General features: G+C 38.2%; 2 protein-coding genes and 1 long non-coding RNA gene across 12 annotated transcripts in view; 1 reads left to right on the top strand and 2 right to left on the bottom strand.

Annotated features, from left to right (window-relative positions):
* LOC5570141 (ubiquitin-associated domain-containing protein 1) overlaps window positions 1-18267 on the top strand; it is a 41102-nt gene extending 22835 nt beyond the window's left edge. For both annotated transcript variants that reach the window (XM_001653074.2, XM_021850628.1), the window contains exons 2-7: window positions 3230-3576; window positions 3811-3971; window positions 4039-4244; window positions 15834-16293; window positions 16359-16497; window positions 17296-18267. In XM_001653074.2, the coding sequence (XP_001653124.2) occupies window positions 3230-3576; window positions 3811-3971; window positions 4039-4244; window positions 15834-16293; window positions 16359-16497; window positions 17296-17450 (1468 nt within the window). In that variant the 3' untranslated portion in view covers window positions 17451-18267. The remainder of the gene's footprint in view (window positions 1-3229; window positions 3577-3810; window positions 3972-4038; window positions 4245-15833; window positions 16294-16358; window positions 16498-17295) is intronic.
* LOC5570140 lies at window positions 208-1217 on the bottom strand. Its single transcript, XR_002501437.1, has 2 exons — window positions 710-1217; window positions 208-651 (listed from the first exon to the last, which is right to left on the bottom strand). It is a non-coding gene; the product is annotated as an uncharacterized LOC5570140 (long non-coding RNA).
* A 496-nt stretch (window positions 18268-18763) lies between the features above and the next one.
* The window catches only part of LOC5570142 (centrosomin), a 150019-nt gene continuing 148753 nt past the window's right edge, over window positions 18764-20029 (bottom strand). For all 9 annotated transcript variants that reach the window (XM_021850616.1, XM_021850622.1, XM_021850617.1 and 6 more), the window contains one exon: window positions 18764-19457. In XM_021850616.1, the coding sequence (XP_021706308.1) occupies window positions 19147-19457 (311 nt within the window). In that variant the 3' untranslated portion in view covers window positions 18764-19146. The remainder of the gene's footprint in view (window positions 19458-20029) is intronic.

Below are 20029 nucleotides of genomic sequence, written 5' to 3'. Positions count from 1 at the left end.
TAATTTCTGAGGCTTTTTCTCGAGGAATTTGAGAAGAAATTTTTGAAGAATCAGATGAATAGTTATGTAATTAACCACTTAATTTTGCACTTTTTAAAGATTTGAATTAAAATAGAAAACTAGACCCGCTACCAGCCCTGCGATGATTCAATTGCAGTTAAATATCACCTAAAGGATATTCTTTCATTCTTTCTGAAACTCACGGAATATCGTCTTCCAATGCATCCATGTATTGATCGATTCCCTTAAAAGATAGCATCTAGCAACCGGAAGCAGCGCTGCAATCACTCGCAATCTTCCACTTGTCGCCCTGAGCTGTAACCGTGAATGTCTTCAGGAAATGTTTGGTAGAATTGTCCTGGAAGATGACCGTTCCCGAAACCTTGATGATGAACGTTAGCTGCGAGGGCACAGCGTCGCCAATGATCGGCTGAGCGAGCAGGGTGTTCATAATGTGTTCGAAGCGGGGCAGTTCCTGGAAGTACTTCTGGATGTTGTCCTTCCCGTTGGCACCATTTCCGTTCCACACCAGCAAACCGTTGTCCATGTAGAGCCGGGTCATCTGATGCCGCTTCTTGGCTACTTTTTCGTTGTAGTTTGATGAATTCCTCCTCCATCCGGCAAGCGGTATCGATTTTTGGTGCGCAGTTCCTACGGGGATTGGGTTTGAACCAAACATCCAACAGATTGGCGAAAGATATGTACTTACTGGGTCGATCACAGTTGTCATTTTTTTTGTGAATTGCTGATTTGTAAACTTAATTTCAACTCGACTTTTATAAATTAATTGCAAGCTTTGAACAGTTTTAATATTAGAATAAGAAGTAGGTAAACAATACAGCTTGACAGTTTTCCTTCGACGGCAATCCGACGGCGATTTTTTTCTGCACTCAACGCTAGATTAAATGTCGCCTACAAATACCAACAAAATGTAACTATTTGTCGAACTGTTAAAATGTAGTTCAATATTGTCAAATGCAAATGTGTGAGTGTGTTGCACAAATTTAAACAAAAACAATTTGTCGAATGGTGGCGGTATATTTCCACCATATCTTGCTTGAATCCATTCCCATATAATTTAACAATATCAGAGCAGTATCATATATTGTTACTGATAGGTATGGGTTAATCTTACTGTTTGAAATGGTGAACAGCTTTGAAGTCCATATGGTTATACATAAAAGCAACTATTTCTGATACATTAACAGTAACCGTTACAAGATGTTTATTGTTTTTAAAGTAAGACAAACTGTATTTTGCTATGCGGGGAGTAAGGTGGGGTAAAAGTTCGACCTTAGTGGTATACATCCCTATTCTTGTTTACGTTCGAATGCTCTTTCGATCGAAAACTGTTTTGCATTCTCGTTTTCGCCAGCAAAATCAAATGGGCCGTGGATTCAAACGAATAGGATTCGACCGAAAATTGGATCCGCCGTAAACAAGAATGAGGGTGATAATCAAAGTTTCTAGAAAAAACAATAGCAGTTGAAACAAAATAAATACCAAAGAAAGAAAAGAAAAGCGTAGTAACGGCGACCAGATCAAGGGTAAAATTAAAACTCTTTTACCAATTGATTTCAACGGAACACGTTTATTAATTAGAGTAACTAGGTATACCGTTGTGAATGTTACTATGGTTTGACATAAAATCCGACCATAGTGAAGATTACCATGGTTGTCATAATGGTCATAATGATTATGTAGAAATAGTGAATGGAAACCTGGGTTTTAGTCAAACGATCAATGCAATTTTATTGTGTTGTTTTGAACTTCATAACTGGATAATTTTACTCTCATTTTTCTTTCAAACTTCACATAAAAATAAACTACACATTTATTGAGCAATCAATGGTCAAACACTGGATGCTGAGTGATGGAGAGTGTGGGTTTCGCTGATGTAATCGACGATTCAATGCAATTTGCTGTCTACTGGAAGCATACTGAGTAGAAACCGTGAAGATTCTTCCATCTTGGCCAATTTTGATGAGTGGAAAATATGTCTAAAACCAGTCCTCGTATTCCGTATTCCTTCTTCCGTACTCCATCCTGCGGTAGGGGTCCGTAGTTTAGAAAAAGACCTAAAAAAACTTTAAGAATCCGTATCGATATTAATCATTGGTGATCTATTTTTGAAGATATTCCGATGTTCCTTGGGGGACCGACATTCTCCATTGTCTATGGCGGCCATTTTGTTTTCGACAAATATATCAAAAAAATAAATTGTGTACTATACAATCGTGCCTATTCTGCGCGGCGTGTGATGTGACACGAGTCGAATGAGGTGACAATTGTCGATTTGCTTCCATTTGATTAACATTAGTCGTCTCACGTCACACGCGGTGAGAGCGACTCGTCTCGACTCACACGCCGCGCAGAATAAGCACAAATGCCAGGTAATAAGGAGCTACTCTGAAAAAATCGTACAAATCGGTCAAGTATTCTTGGAGAAATCTGAAATTTACGATGTGAGGTTTTTTAGAGTTTTCAAGATCTTTATTTGTCCAGTGTGGTACCAGAAACAGGGGCCCAGATAACCGTAGCAGTAAACGCGCAGCTATTCAGCAAGGCCAAGCTGAGAGTCGTGGGTTCGAATCCTTCCGACCTTTTGGAGCTCGCAATCTAAGCCAGCTGTCTTATCTCTCTCAGCGTCCTAATGCAGGACAATTTGGGGATGGGAGGAAAATGTTGAGATATTACTTGCTTTATAGAAGCCGAGCAGTCCTCTGCACTTCCACAAGAAAACACTGGGAGTTCACCCACAAAGGAGCATGCAACAGATTCAATGGATCATCAAATCTCCGGTCGTGAATCTTTTTCTTGTAAGCAATATAAGAAAAAAAACTAGCTAAGAAGAAAACTAACTCACGAAACTACCTTAGAAGCAAGCTCTTGTGCTTATTCTGCGCGGCGTGTGAGTCGAGACGAGCCACTCTCACCTCGAGTGACGTGAGACGACTAATGTTAATCAAATGGGAGCGAGTCGACAATTGTCACCTCATTCGACTCGTGTCACCTCACACGCCGCGCAGAATAGGCACGGTATTCTATCCATGAAAAGAAACTGTGATATGCTTGTTTCGATGAAATTAGACTGTACGAATAAGTGTCCTATGATGGCTCATTAAATCCTCAAAATCGCATAGCATAATAAATACAACATATTACCAAATATATTTTTATTTTATAGTCAAGGTTTCATGATATCTATTCCGTTCAATTCTTCCTCCAGAAACAGCACCTCGCACTTGGATAGACCCGGTACCAGCTCTGCGTCCGATTGTACCCAATCCGCCGAGGAATGCTGCTTGGCAGAACGACGTGGCCGTAGGTCCTCCCTTCTGTTGCGCATAATCAGCCCTCGTGGCGGCATCGTTTGCGTAGAAGTTCCTCACGACTGCAGTGGCAGTCAGCTGAAAATCCACGCACTGGAGCAATTTGCGAGTTGTTCCTTTGCATTGCCTCACTTCTCTTCGGACATTGACCAGCTGGTGGGGAAGTACAAGCTGATACGTGCCAGAAATAGGACTACCTTCCAGGATGGTGATACGCTGCAAAAGTTGGGCGTTCGAAATGAGGGTGAGTAAAGGATTTATTTATGAGATTACAGATTAGGTATAAGAAACAGCTATAAAAAGGCTATGTTAATTGGATACATATTAGCATATGGGAGTAAATTGATTAAGTAGGACTCGCCATGCCTTATATCTTAATAGCTAGTCCTCTAAGCTTATGGCGGCTGTTAATTAGGAGCAAAACGATTACATAAATGGCCAATAAACTTATCGCTTATGAATAAATCTCTTTTTACAGAGGAATTTTTACTAGTGGTGAAACGTACCGATTTCATGCCCGCGGAAGATAATCTCAAAGGACCAACCGTTGCTGAAGTTCTTGCGGCTACTAAACACATTCCGTTGTCTCGTACAAATCAAGCAATGACGAACTCAAATGTGGCGATGTTACAAACTGATGTAATAAAATTGCTTCCAAATTTCCAATGTTTGTACATTTCAACACTAATTGTCCATTTCGTTTCAGCTGCAGCAAGATCTGCGTAGAATTCTTATTTCACTCGCACGTGCCTCCGCGTTTGTGATCGGGTCGGGATCCTGCTCGGAAAAGCTTATCGCCCTGTTCAACCAGAGGCTGGTCAACCGGCGGCGGCATCAAGTCCGCTCGATCGAAACGCTGCTCGAGATGGGCTTTTCGTTGGACAAAATTCACCAAGCAATGGAAATTACCAAGTATGTTCGTTTCTGACCTCTTTCCGGGTAGAGGTGTTGACGGGGGCTCTTAACGTATAGATCAAGTTAATTTTAAATTAAGTTGTTATAAATCTTATTGGAATGATGAAATATCTTATTTTTTATTTATGCTATTATATTTGTAATTTAAACTCTTTCAATAAGTCTAATAGTGCGCTTAGTAAAACCCAAGAAACCGGGTTCGTTTTTGTTTTGCGTCGCCGGAGTGGAATCTTTTTCCGTTTTAGCGTTTAGTCGGCAGTGCGCTTGATAATACCAGAGACGAATTGAGACATAGTAATCGAATTCAGAATGAGTACCATTTCTAGTACTGCATTTGATCCCTTGGTACTGCAAAAGCTACCCAAGTTTGGCAGATCGCAGTACACTTTTCACGGCATTCAAGATTCCAATATATACACTCAAAAAAATCGACACGTCGTTGCTACGTGGAAAATCACGTAGACCGTTTGGCTCTTGAATTCATTTTGACAACCGCATTTCGCATTCATTCAATGTTGTGTTCAAGCGCGAAGAAGACGTCCACTGTTTTTTTTTTCTAAGAGCTTGAGGAGCTGCCGGACTTGACAACAATTTTAAAAACAATTTCAAGGTAAAAATAGTTTGGATTTGCAAAGTTTACATATTAATTAGTGTTTTATATCTGATGTGATTAGTGTTAGTAGTGTTTGATCCTTTGGTCGTGTTGCTTGCTCTTGCGGGGGCGAGTGATGCGGGCAGGATCAATCGTGTTGCGCGTCGCTCGCGCGGCACGATAGTATATAAGAGTCGCGGATCGCGTGATAAGTGTTAGTAGTGTTTGATCCTTTGGGCGCGTTGCTGGCTCTTGGGAGGGCGAACGATGGACATTTGTTCGGTATACAATTCATTTATCGAATAATATCGCGAATCCGGTCAGGCGTGAATATATCAAGGATCGCATCATCAACTAAAGATGACTCCCAGATCCTTACCTTATCCCACTAACCCAATATCCTTTCCATGACAACTATGGAGATGCAGAAGATTCTTCGGTCTCTAAAACCAATGGTTGTCTAACTAACATTCCTTCCCTTCCCCGATGACCGTAAGGACGTGGCCGGCGCCGTTATTGACTTCTTAAGTTTGAGCTCTCGATTTGTGCACATTGATGAATGGTAAACTAATCCCAAGCCCCATTCACTAAATCCCTGTGCAACTTCGATTGTTCTGGTCAATCACGGAGTAGCAACTACGAATTGTACGGTCATTTATGCTCATGCTCATGCTCATGCTCATAATTAGTGTTTTATATCTGATGTTAGGCTGATACAAATATTAATTTTCTTTTATGTCCGAGACCACATGAAAGGTACGAGGGGGGGATAAAAATAAATAAGGAACAAAAAATTATAAATTAAAAAAAAGTTATTTTTAACGATAGTTGTTAAACTTTTTCCAATCGTCATCTGGATCATTGTTTTACCTGGTTTTTACTCTAAAAATTAAAAAAAACCTTACTGATGTCAAAAAAATGATGAATCTTTTTTTTTCTCCCCTTCAAAATTTTCAGATTTTTGAAGGGGGGGGGGTGACATAAAAGAAAATTAATATTTGTATCAGCCTTATTCCATACAGCGGCAAAGTTAACTGGAACATGGATACTTTTAAAGGCGAATTCAACATAACCCCAGAGATGAAGATCAATAATAAATGACAATTGCCGGCAAACAAATCCAAGCAGTGTTCTGATTTAACTACGACTTTAAGTTGCTTGATCTATTTACCGTCAGTGCACAAGTACCCGTGAGCGAACTACTTGAGCAGTGATTGCATGAATAAATGTTTTATTACCAAATTGAAAGATGAGAAACAGTACCAGGGCAGTTGATATCAAAATATTTTAATAACTTCCATTGAAAAATCATCTCGGGCCTACTGAACCGCTTTGTAAAAAGTACGGGAGAATCCACGTAGCTCTTACGTGTATCGTTGGTGGAACGGACGAAACTCAGTAGTTCATGCGTTCATTCTGTGGTACCTACGATTTACGTGAGTGCTACGTGAAAAGTGCGATGGAAAAAAACCACGTATGTTTTCACGTAGCAATGACGTGTGGATTATTTTGAGTGTACGTTGAAATCACTATTGCTCACCAGTGATGAATAAAGTACCGTTTTGACTCATATTCCGAACACTTAAGGTCAACCGTGACTTCAAATGCATCTGATAGGCATAAATTGGCTGATATTCGTGAACATTTTAATTTCTTCATAAAATCTAACTGTTAGCTGTTGGGTTTGCTGATAAAATTGTTTATTTAAACTTGTTTAGCATTATTTTTTTTTAGTATGGAACAACGTTTTGATTCAAATGCCGAACTCTGTGTTCATTCTGCCTCATATTACGAACACCTTTATTCAAATTTCGAACAGCACGAATAAATCATATTCAAATGAATAATCTTGCAAATAAAATCTTCTAAGCTTGCTCTACTGTTCTCGAACTAGAGAATCATCACTACTCTCGATGTATAAAATAGATTAGTAGACGTTAGAATTGAATTGCAATTGACCGCCATTTCCTGGTTATTTGATGCCATATTTCAGCAGAACATTTGAATCAAATCGCCATACAAAAATCAAGTGTTCGGAATTTGAGACAAAACGGTATCTTGAAATCGGATTGTAGTTCGGATGTTAATATTGAAAAAAACTCGATATCTTATAGTGAAAAAAAAATCCAGCGCGTTTCGTGCGATCAAAGACTTCTTTAATGTGATGTTTTATGACCGGTTCTAATTGGCTTTGCTAATGAATTTCCACGTGATTTTGTTGTTGTTGCTGTGTTTGTATTTTGACTGACAAGCCACCGGATGGTTTCGACAATGAAAAAAAACATTATTGTAATAATTGTGAAAAATACGCGAAAGAAGAAGTAAAAAATGTGGTCTAGAAATGACAAGTGGTATATGCGTCACAAGGAGAAGAAAATGCATACCAAATTAGTTGCTGATTTGATTTGATGACAACGCCGCCTTGGATGAATTTTGGTGAGATTGTTCTGATTATATAATTATCTGTACTTGAACAGTAAATACGCGCCAGTTCCAAAGTAACCATCTTTGAAACAGGAAGTGTGTATGCATTATCATTATCCATTTGATAACGGTAATGTATACATGCGGGGCTTGTTGTTAGTGAAAGTGACTTGAATGGACGTGTCTCTCCAGCCATTCTGAAATGGGTCACCGGATCTGCAATAGAGCTATCACCTTCTAACTTCCGGACTGAAGCTTTTTGCAAAAATGCAGTACCAAAGCAGTTTTGCTGAAAACTTTTTTCCATAATACCACTGCCGGACAGTGGGGGTTAGATGGATCACACACAAACGGTATCTTGAAATATTGATGAAATGTTGAATGTTATTGACCGTAAAATTCATCACACAGATTTGAAACTGGAATGAATTTCGTCTGTTTTTTTGTGAAATCGAAGACGAAATAAAGACCTACATGATCCTTGCAGTTACCCAAAATTTTATAGTACATAAGGTAATAGGTAATAGAGCAAAATCTAGAAAGCCCTGAAAAGTGTACTACGATCTGTCAAATTTGGGTAAGGTACCGCGGGGCAAGTGGGACATAAAAAAAACGATAGTTCAAACAGATTGATTTGTGTAATTTAAAAATGTCAATATTTTGCAAATCCAATAACACGGTCACATTTTGGAAACGTATTTGCTGGTGTGTGCATGAATTTGATCGAATAATTTCGAAATTGCGAAAACCTTAGAATAGAGATGGATAATGAGCCTTTAGACGCAGTTACCTCGCTAAACGGGGCAAGTGGGACACATCCGGTTTCATGCGTCAAACCACATCAGTAAGTCAACCATTGCAATAATAGGATTTATAAATCATAGATTTTCAATTTTGAGAACATATTTGATGTACATAAGGGATCAACCATAAAATACGTAACGTCTTAGGAAGAAAACGTAAATGTAAGATTATGTCACAACGCATTTAATTATAACTGAAGATTCCTCACTAAAAGCGTAAAGCATGTCCAAACTATATCATTTATAAGTTATCAATCGAAATGCAGCACGTAAACTTTCAATAATTGACAAATTTTAAAATATTTTATTATTATTTGTTATTACTGTTATGCATGGCGGAAAACCACTTAATGGGATGGAACTGTTTTCCGCAACTACTGAGTTTGGTAGAAATTTCAAGTTCAATAAAAATTGTATAGTATAATCGTTCTCATGATGTAGTTCAAATTTAATCTCTGTATTCGTTCAATTTTAAATTCATATTTCAAAAATAAAAATAGAAAAAAGTATTTAGAAAAATTAGTATTTTTTCTCCCTATTCAAAAATTGCGTAATATAAAATTGATAAAAATCGTTAGTTTGAAACTTTTAGTGCTACTCTCTAGGAAAATGTTTGTAACGTGTAGGAAAAGCTTACCCCAAATTCTCACTTGTCCCGCGGTACCTTTTGCAGTACCAAGGGAAAAAATGCAATACTAGAAGTGGTACGTATTTTGAACCCGAATACTATGTCCCTATTAGTCTCTGGTAATATCGAAGCAAGCAGGAGGAAGTTTTTATTTCTAGGTTCCACATTTTGCTGGGCAGTGCTTTGCGAAGGCCCAAACCTAATACTTCGTTTGCGCGCGTCGTCGAAGTGATTTTATATCCCAGCTTTTACCTTATTGATGCCGAGGTTGTAGCTTCAGTCGAAGATGAATTTTCAACTGGTGAGCTCGTTTCATGCTTGTGATAACACGTATTTGTATGGTGGCAATGTTATATTTATTTAATCGTTTAACAAACTATGAATGGTTCGTCACTATAAATGTCGGCATAAGCTCTTATTCCTGGTTGTGTGTGTGTGTGTGTGTATACAATCCATCTCCCACTGACCGGCAGTGCTTTTATGGAAGAAAATTGTATGCATGTATATTTGATACCCTTCGATATCTTTATATCTGCAGACAATTTTAACCCGGGAGATGAAAGGTGATAGCTCTACTGAAATTCCAACGACCCATTTCAAGAATGGCAGTAAATACACACACATTCTGAGGTCATTTTCATATACAGTAAGCCCCGCATAAAAACACCCAGATATCAAATGGATATATGAAATGTTTTTACACTTCCCGAATCGAAAATAAATTTTCGACCCTGGCACGTATTTAGTTTCAAATGGTAATAGGTGAGTAAATAATAATAATGAACGATTTTACCTGGATGTAATGCTCTTTTTTTTCCGTCGCCACACTGAGCTTACCGCCAAACACTATACACTTTTTCACTGCACTGCGCGCATAACATGATCGCTTCACCCGCCCCCGCAGGAGCAAGCGTCACGGTCAAAGGATCACACACTACTCAAGCTCTTATTCCTGGTTTATACAAAAAGGGATACATTTTTATTTTTTTAGGGTATGAATAGTTCGACATGAGAAATGGCGATGCACTGACATTCCTAACTAATACTAACATTTCTTTCCTTCCCGATGACCATAAGAACATTGAGATTTTTCTACTAGCTCTTTCACCGATTCCAAGACAAGTCACAAAAGTTTGTTCCAGAATTTTTGAAAAAAATCTTGTAGTGTTTTCTTCAGGAAACGCTTCAAAATATATTCCAGGAGTTGCTTCGACTATCTTTCTAATTATTCTTCCAGTCAATTTTAGATGAACTTTTTTAAACAATCATCCTCAGTTTATCTCAGAATTTGCTTTACAAATCCTCCCATGAATTATACCAGAAAATCTATCACGACGAACTCTGCCAAGAATTCATCAAAAAATACGACCAGAAATTTCGCATAAGTGCCTCCAGCCCAGACAACCAAAAAGGTACGCATAACGAAATCACCTGGAGGCTTTGCATATGCAAAATTTCACTGATAAGATGTCGCGAAAAGGCCTTCTACATACAAAAGTGGAGGTGATATACGTGCATATATTATGTGATGAATAATAGCATACAATGCGAGTGAATAAATTTTCTACCGAACTAACCTGTGGTCATATGCGACTTAACTTATGATAACAAATGCTGATTTGACAGCTTCTACGGATTAATTCGACTTACTTTGTACGAGTGTACGGAACGAAACAAAATGTACAAATGAACCCAGAAAAAAAAATCGTTTTTCGCGAGGAAACTCATCAATCTGGCGATTTTATGCACCGTGTTTTGCGGGTTTGATGTAATTTGTAGGAATTAACGAGTTATTACGTGAGCTTTCATGCGACTTCTGGTTGTCTGGGGGTATTTCCCTAATGGTGGTAAGCTCCATCGAAGTTAATACGCCAATCGCGTATTATCCTCGATTTTACTATAGTGAAATCGAGGATAATACGCGATTGGCGTATTAACTTCGATGGAGCTTACCACCATAAGTATTTATCTAGCATTTCATTTTCACCTAGGGATTATTTCCGCAGTGCTTCAAAAAAAAAAAAAAAAATAAATAAATAAATAAATAAAAATATTAAATACAATCTTCGTGGATTACTCAGAAGTTCACGGTGTTGAGTCGTTAAGCAGAAGTTCGTTAGGACAAAACACATCAGACCGATAAATCATTAAGATGAAAGGGTCATTCGGCCGAATGAGTTAAAGAAATGATGGTAGAGATCTGATTTTAATGTATTCATATAATTTGAAAGAACTGAATACCGTCGATGGGGGTGAGATTGGGTCAAAACGGAAAAATATGTTTTGTGAAATATTTCAGATATTACTAAAATTAATAATTCATATGTTAGGGAACATATTATTACACATAATGCATAACAATATACATTTTTAGAAATAGTAGTTTTTGTGTACTACAGCAATAAACTTGCATGTTGAAACTAAATAAAATTTTCAACATTAAATTTCTCCTGTCAAAGTATCACGCATGTACTCTAGCCTCTATCGTTGTATTAGTAGAATGTTGAAAGTCTTTTCATTACACATCACAGGTATTTTCCGGAATCTGTTTGATTTTCCCACAAAAAAATCATTTGTTTCGGCACGATGTCTAAAACATTGGAAATGGGGGTGAGATTGGATCAAGCAAGAACGATAGTAAATAAAATTCCAAGTCCACTTTTTTGACATTTTACGGTGCCGGGTGTTCTCTTTTTTCATTAAGATGTGTTTATTCTTTCTAAATACAGCATCTCTGAAACATCAAACAAGTCTACTTGAGTATTCCGTGCATTGAATAACAATACAACGCATTTTGACAACTTCTCAAACCAGCAACTGTGTTTCGTGCGCAGCAACACCGTAAATTTTTATCAAAAAGGTGTTTTTTTTTCTAAATTTGATTATTTATCAGTGTTTTTATATTATAGAAACATCTCACGGAAGTACAAATGAGTTGGATCGCTGAAATACTGGAATTATGACGTCAACTTCTGCCTGAAATTTATTGATCGTGGAATGTCGCACCGAAATTTAACTATTTGCGAAGGTTTAAAATAATCACTGTTTCAGTACACCTTTGGGGAAACTGAATGGGCTTTATAGCAATGGGAATGAGACTTTGAAGACAATTTGAGGGAAAAACCAAGAATTGACGATAAATGTTGGGTTTACATATTTTTTCTCATAGCTCTTCAATTTTCAGTATAATCTTTCTTTTAAGTGGGTTTATCATACTTGTGAAACATCTTAGATATTTTTTTCTTGTTTGCATCGTTTTTTGTCAATATTTTTCAGTTGTGAATGGTTTTGAAATCATGTTTTCAAAAACAAGTTAAGGTACCGCGGGGCAAGTGGGAACGAAAAAAAAACGATAGTTCAAACAAATTGTTCAATAAAATTTCCAAATGTCAATATTTTTCAATTCCAACAACACAATCACGTTTTGGCAACATATTTGCTGGTGTGTGCATGAAACTAATCGAATAATTTCGAAATTGTGAAAACCTTAGAAGAAAGTTTTAGAATGAGCGAATGGACGCAATTACCTCTCTAAGCGGGGCAAGTGGGACACATCCAGTTTCATGCGTCAATCCACATCAGTAAGTCAACTATTACAGTAATAGATTTTTAATTTTAAGTACATATTTGATGTACATAAGGGATCAACCATAAAATACGTTACGTTTTAGGAAGAAACCCTCAATTTAATAGTATGTCACCTCATATTTAATATTAACTGAAAATTCCTCAATAAATGCGTAAAGAGGAATTAAACATGTTCAAAATATATCATTTATAAGTTGTTAATAAAAATGTAGCTCATAAACAATCAATAATTGACGAAATTATAAATATGTTTTGTTATTATTTATATGCATGGCAGAAAACCACCTTATGGGATGGAATTGTTTTCCATCACTACTTAATTTGGTAGAAATAACAAATAAAGTTCAAACAACATAGAAAAGTAATCGTTCTCATGATACATTTCAAATTTCAGCTGAGTGTTTGTTCAATTTTGAAGTCGTATTTCAAAAATAAAAAATAATTAAATAATAAAGAATAATAACACTTTTTTTCTCCCTTTTATGCAATTACGTAATTTGAGGTTCATCTTTTTTGATAAAAATCATTTGTTTGAATGTTTTAGTGCTACTCTCTAGCTAAATGTATGAAACGTGTACGAAAGGTTTTGATTCTGGTTTTTGTTTTGATAGGTCCCACTTACCCCAGGTACAAATATATTTTGGGGTAAGATAGACCATCGAAAATTTCATATGAAATGAAAACAAAATACTGGTTTATCGTTAGCAGCTTGTAATAATACTAAAAATTATAGCTTACTGATGGAAATTTGATTTAAAACACATTTATTTTTTGCGAGTCAATTAAAGACGTGAAACGTGTCACAATTTGTCATGCAAGTTGAAAATGGCGCTGAACTGACAACTGTTACATGAACCACATGGTAATAAAAATAACAATATGTTTAGTACTAGATACATTCCTTGTCATTGTATCTTCAACTTTCTAGAAGAATACCCCCATGAAAAACTTTTCCTATTTGAGCTATGACGAAACGCCCCACTTACCCCGGATTCTCACTTGCCCCGGGGTACCTTATTTCAATTACAGTGACCCAATGTCACCCCCTCTATGGGGTGAGATTGGGTCATTTTTCATTCACTTGTGGTGCCGCTGTGAATAAATATTTGTCTTTAATTTTTTGAACAGTTGTTAATGTACCATCAAAGTACATACACACCAAATTTGAAGTTTATTGGAGTTAAATTGCGATAGTTATTCAAAAAACAAATCGCACTTATCCCTTTTTGACCCATTGTCACCCCCAACGACGGTATATTAAAAAAGGAAGAAGTTTCTAATAAAATGACAGCAACTCTTATTCAAAAAACTATGAATTGAAGCAATATTGCTCGAGAGAACAACAAGTGGTTATAAGAAGACAAGGTCTGTCATGAGATCGTAAGTTGCCATAACTCCAACAGTAACTATGAACGTATAGCTGTAGACAATAGCCCGAAATTGCTGATGAATGTAAAAGTAACTTAAATTTCTATAAAGCACTATGACAACAAAATTCGCAAGAACAAACTTATTGACATAAAAAAACGCATGAGTCGATTGATGGCATTTATAAATACAATGATTGTAACAACAGAGTAAATTGAACCCCTTCAAATTTCAACAGGAAAACGGAAAATCTCCGATAAAAACACCAACAACTATCAATCTGCTCTGACTTTGTCGGAAGAACGTTCCAGGTGGTTGCTAAACAGTATACCAGGATGAAAGGTGAAGCAGAACGGGTTGGATTGGAGGTGAATACGTTGAAGACGAAATATCTGCTGGCTGGCGATAGAGCTCACATTGCGTGATGATTCATGATGATGATCGATGGAGATGAATTCGATGTAATGGACGATTTGGATCATTGATAACGTTGGATAACAACTGCAGTAGAGACATTCGAAGGCTTATCATTGTCGGAAGTCGTGCTTACTACGGATTCCACAAGACCTTGCGGTCTGGTGAACTTCACCTCCGTACTAAAGTGTACCATGTACAAGAGGCTAAAACCGGTAGTCTACGGGCATGCGTTAGAAGTTTTTGAACGACTTGTGTGTAGAACGATCTTTGGTGGAGTATATGAGAACGGCGTATGAAGAAAATAATGAACCACCAGCTTGCGCAACTCTACGGTGAACCCAGTATTCAGAAAGTCACCAAAGCTGGAAGCGTACGATGGGCGGGGCACGTTATTAGAATGCCGGACCACAAGTCCATAAAAATGGTGTTCACCTCAAATCCGGCCGGTACAAGACGAAGAGGAGCTCAACGAGCTAGGTGGTTTGTCCAAGTGGAGCAGGATCTTGGAAGTGTGGGGCGATCGAGAAACTGGAGGCTAGCAGCCATGGACCGAGTTAGTTGGCGTAACATCAAAGACAAATTAAAGACCTTCATGTCCCTTGCAAATGCCCAAAATTTTATGGCTCATAAGGTAATCTGGAATGCCGTGAAAAGTGTACTGCGATGTGTCAAACTTGGGTACCTTTTGCACTACCGAGGGACCAAATGCAGTACTAGAAGTGGTACCCAATCTGAGCCCGAGTGCGACGGACCTGGTAACATTGTGGCGCAGGTCATGTCTTGAAGGACGTAGCGTCATCGAAAGTAAAGTAAACGAAGTGAATAAATTCTTTGATGACTTTCATGGTAAATGTAGGGGCCCAGATAGCCGTAGCGGTAAACGCGCAGCCATTCAGCAAGACCAAGCTGAGGGTCGTGGGTTCGAATCCCACCGGTCGAGGATCTTTTCGTAAAGGAAATTTTCTCGACTTCCCAGGGCATAGAGTACCTTCGTACCTGCCACACGATATACACATGCAAAAATGGTCAATTGGCACAGAAAGCTCTCAGTTAATAACTGTGGAAGTGCTCATAAGAACACTAAGCTGAGAAGCAGGCTCTGTCCCAGTTGGGACGTAACGCCAGAAAGAAGAAGAAGGTAAATCTCTCAAAGAATTCCTGTAGGAACTCTAGAACAATATTAGGGCCAATCTTCAGAATAATAATTTAATTGAGAGACATCTTAATTAAAATTCGGAGGAAAATCTTAAGAAATCGAGGCGTCTTTGGAGAAGTTATAGGTTGAATTTTTGACCGAAATGACAATTAATGAAAGAAAATTTATGAAAGAATTACTGGACAGTATCCTAGACGACTAGACTTTTTTGAGCAATTTCTAAAAAATAAACTTTCAACAGAAATACCTAGTGTAATCTCTGGAATAATTTCGTAATTCGTAGAGGAATTTCGGAATAATCACTGAAGGAATTCAATCCTTATCCTTAGAGAAATGCCTGATCGTGTTCTCTAATAAATCCCTCGAGAACTATTATTTCCTTACTCCGTTTGATTTCTTTTTGTCCTTTTGATTCTTGTTTGATCTTTTTTTTCAGACGTAAGGTCTCTAAACCTCATATTTGGAAGACACTTAGTTGCTACTAGCCCTAAAATAACTAGATATGATAGCAAAATTTGTTCTTATGTTATCATTTTGTTATTCACCCCTACCCGGGTTCCCAATTATTATCCCGAACGAAACACCTGTTCTTATTTACGTCCACTTTCAGAAATGTGTTCCCAGCCGCTCTGGATTGGCTAATACAAAACGATAGCTCGGTGAAGCTGTTGAACTGTGATACAACCACTAAAACGATCCAAACAACGACGATTATTGCTGGCAATGAGACCAACGAAGCATCGACCAGCACCGTAGAACGACCTCCGCCTCTAGCTGAAGCAGAACCGGATATCGACGGGTCGGGAAATACCTCAAAGGCGCCCTCGCAATGTGCTACTCCTAGCAGCGAACAAGGCGAAAGCCTAGAGCAAGACGACGAGGAAGATGGCGTGACACGATTTCGACGGAAAGTCGACTACGTGGAAGCGTTACTGGACATCATCCGACAGTTCTCGGACCGGGATGTCTACCCGACGCCGGAGATGGTGGCCTCCATAGTCGAGATGGGTTTCAACGAGAAGAACGTTCGAGAGGCACTGGTTGCCACCAGAAATAATCAGGCTGCAGCGGTGAGTTGTTTGGGCTGCGGTTTGTTGCAATCAACAAATTGGGTGTAACTATTTGTGTATTCTAGTGCGAGTGGTTGCTGGGAAATCGGAGTAAAAGCCTAACGGAATTGTGCGATGGCTTGCCTCAGGATTCCCCGATACTGCAGGTGCTGCTGGCTTCACCCCAAGTACAAATTAGCCTAGGAAATCCAAAAATGTTTATAGGTAAGCGCAATGGGTAAAACAGTTGCGCAATAAAAAAACGTTCCGTAATAGTCATAACGCAACTGATTTCAGTTATGCAATGACTTTTATGCAATATCTCATCGTAATAGGCTGTTTTTCATCACTCCGATCTGTCATGAAAGAGACTACATTCCTGCACTGAAGTATGTAGAGCGGGGATAGTCATTACGCAACTGAAACCAGTGCTGTAATGATTCATTACGCAACGCCCATTACGTAACTGTTTTGAGTTGCGGAATGAATCATTACACAGCATTTTTTCAGAAATTGTAAAATAATGGTGAATGCATTCTGATATGATTTCTGATACCCTCAAGTGGTCTTCTACGAAAAAATGTACGTAACTCGTTGCAGAACTCGATTTTTACAGCACTTGTCGTGCTGTACGACTCGTGCTGTAAAAATCATCATTCTGCAACTTGTTCCGTAAACTACTATTTTGCAATTTCGTAGAACATCACTTGAGGGTATCAGAAATTATATCGGAATGCATTCATCATTATTTTACAATTTCTGGTAAAAAGGTTGTGTTATGATTCATTACGCAACTCAAAACAGTTGCGTAATAAGAAAGCGTTGCGTAATGAATCATCACAGCACTGGTTTTAGTTGCGTAATGACTATTCCCACACTGCATACTTCAGTGCAGGAAAGTAGGCCATTTCATGACAGATTGACGTGATGAAAAACAGCCTATTACAGCGTGTTATATTATCGAAGTGAATCCCGAAACATTAGTAACATTTTTTTGTCATTCTCGTGTTTCCAAATCCACAGCGCTTCTCTCCATGCTGGACAATTCCTCGACCATGACGATGTGGCTTAGCGACAACGACATCTCCTCGGTGCTGGGTCACATCCTGCGGACGTATCACGAGGAGAAGCACATAGTGGCAATCAATCAATTCAACAATGCACAAAGCTTTAACTGAGTAAATTTTGCAGATTGCAGTAGAAATAACAGAAAAGGAACAATCGTAGCATTGGAATCAATCAATTACGCAGAGTAGATTTATGGAATTGTTACAACAAATCTGAAGAGCAAAATCAAAATTTGTTGATTTATCCGCAAATTTAAAAATGCAAACAAGAAGGAATATAATACAAATTACAAAAAAGCTCTCTAGAATATTACAAATCAACCAGTCAATCGATTAATCATCAAAATCAGTAGTGAGTCAAAGTAGCAGCTTTCAAATCAAGTGTAGGAATTTTCTTCTGATTCCGTAGGCTTTCGATCAACTAGTTTTCGACGCTTCCGCTTTCTTCAACAAAACAATTCCATTGCCACAATACCTACCTAAGTAGTAAATTTCTAACATCAAATTCTACATCTCAAAATATCATGATCTCTAAACCGATAGTCGCAGCAAGTATTAGGCTTTTTATTTTGAATTTAGCTGGTCACAATAGGTAGGGTACAAAATAAACCAATTGCATTGTTAATTACACCGCGTGCCAATTAGCGAGATAATCTCCAAAAAAACGAACGATCAAGACACGCTTTTGCACTGGATGGAAATAACCCCGCAGTAAACCAACGCATTTTGACGACAGCGCAGAGAATCTATTCGATACGATAGTAGGCATTATGGGAATTTATACAACAATCTTATAACAAGTAACTATTAGTTCTGTTCACAAGCGAACGCCAAAGAAGTATTTTAAGCAACGCAGAAAATATAACAACTGATATTGTGATAGGATGAAGTTCGGAGAAACAAATACATGCAAACGAACATGGTTTAATCCGTCTCATATATTCAGTCAGTGAATCCGAAATATCCATATTTAACGAACGGCTTTGGAGACGATGTCTTCATAGGTCTCGCACTTTTGTTGGGTCGCCATCAACGCGTAGGCTCCTCGCAACTTCGACAGCATTATGAGTCCTAACTCTTGCTTTGCTCTTGTATCAGTGCCCAATTTCGAGGAAAAGTATTTACTAATGTACAGGTACAACTCCTTCTGGCCCCTGTATTCAGGTGGATGTTCCAGAACGGGGATGGTTCTCAGTGCTAGGTCACGTTGTGCTGAATCCATGATTATCACTGAACTGTCTTGAAGTGTAGAACTAGCCCTCGTGCGTTAAAATACACTCAAATAAAGATTTAAAAAAAAAAAAAAAAAATGAACTGTCTTGAGTGAAGTGACTGCTTTTATATGCCCATAGAAAACCGCACATAACGGAGCGTTTTGTGGCGAGTGTGATAAACCACTAGATCTAGACATTGATAAAACATAGTTTTATATAAAAATGATTTTAATCAGGACAGCGTCAGCTTTAAAAGAAATCATTGGAATACAAATAAATAAGTGTGTATGTGTGCGCGTTGAGTGCGTCAGCAAGTAGTATTCACATAAAACGAAAAAAAGGTTCAGTCAGTTGTTTGCTACTGGAGAAAAGAAAATACGAAACTCTTAAAACAAAAGAATAAAACCTTACAAGTCTATGATACGGACCGAACAATCTCTCAGACCCTAAAATTAGACCGAATTTTTCTACAACACACTCGACTCGCGAAATATACATGCTTCTCAATCCATAGCAGTCTGTACACATACCGATGCACAATCAACCTATTTTACAATCCTCTGCTGCTTCTCCCGCAGTCCCAGTCTTGTGCTTCAGCTTTTGCGACCGGTTTCGGCTTGGGGAAGCGCCCCACCGGATGCGGATTTCTCCAGCTCGTTGGTCATATTGGTGCGGACCGTTTTGAGCACGACGTTGGTCTTTTGGATTTGCTGCTTGATGTCCCGTTCTAGCTGCTCCTTGCGCTTGTTGGACGACTTAATACTGTCGTAGGCCAGCTCCAGGTGGCGACGGGTTTGCTTGTACCGACGCTTCAGTTCGGCGAAATCGGCCTCGATTTTGACACAGTCGTGGATCGCCGATTTGCCATCGGCGGCCTGAGCGGACGAGTTGAGCTCTGTTTTGGCTGAAAAGGTAAAACATAGGTTAAGTTTTTCTTCACAATTATTAATCCTTTGGCTGTGTTCTGGGGTCAATATGACCCTAGAGCACTATCAAGGACTCTGAACTAGTTGTTTGTTAGTGAACCAATCATGAATTCTTTCATACATTGGTGCGTTTCCGCGATTTTTTTTTATTGATACATGGGATTTTTTTTAACCCTTTGTCTGGGTTTGTAGTCAATATGACCCCACAGCACTTTGACGGACGGGGCTGTAATTTTTTTTTGTTAGTGAACCGATTTGTGATTTTCCATACGTTGGTGAGTTTCCATCCGAGTTTTTTTTATTTGCGCAATAATTAAATATCTTGAAAGATAGTTTTCTAGAGTATGTTTTATGAAAATAGTACGTTGTCTGTGCCTTGGGGTTATATTGACCCCAAATTCAAATCGCTGTAACTTCGCAAAATACAAATGGATTTTTGATTTTTCTGCATTTTTAGAAAGCGAATCTAAATCAGTTTTACTAAAATATAAAAGACAAATTAAAAGGGGGATGATTCACCACGGGGAGAGGTTATTGTGGAAAAAGTTTC

This window comes from Aedes aegypti, chromosome 3 (assembly GCF_002204515.2).
Source record: "Aedes aegypti strain LVP_AGWG chromosome 3, AaegL5.0 Primary Assembly, whole genome shotgun sequence".
NCBI classification, from domain to species: Eukaryota; Metazoa; Arthropoda; class Insecta; order Diptera; family Culicidae; genus Aedes; species Aedes aegypti.
The sequence above is the reverse complement of the archived record's forward strand: the minus strand, read 5'-3'. Positions and strand labels throughout refer to the sequence as shown.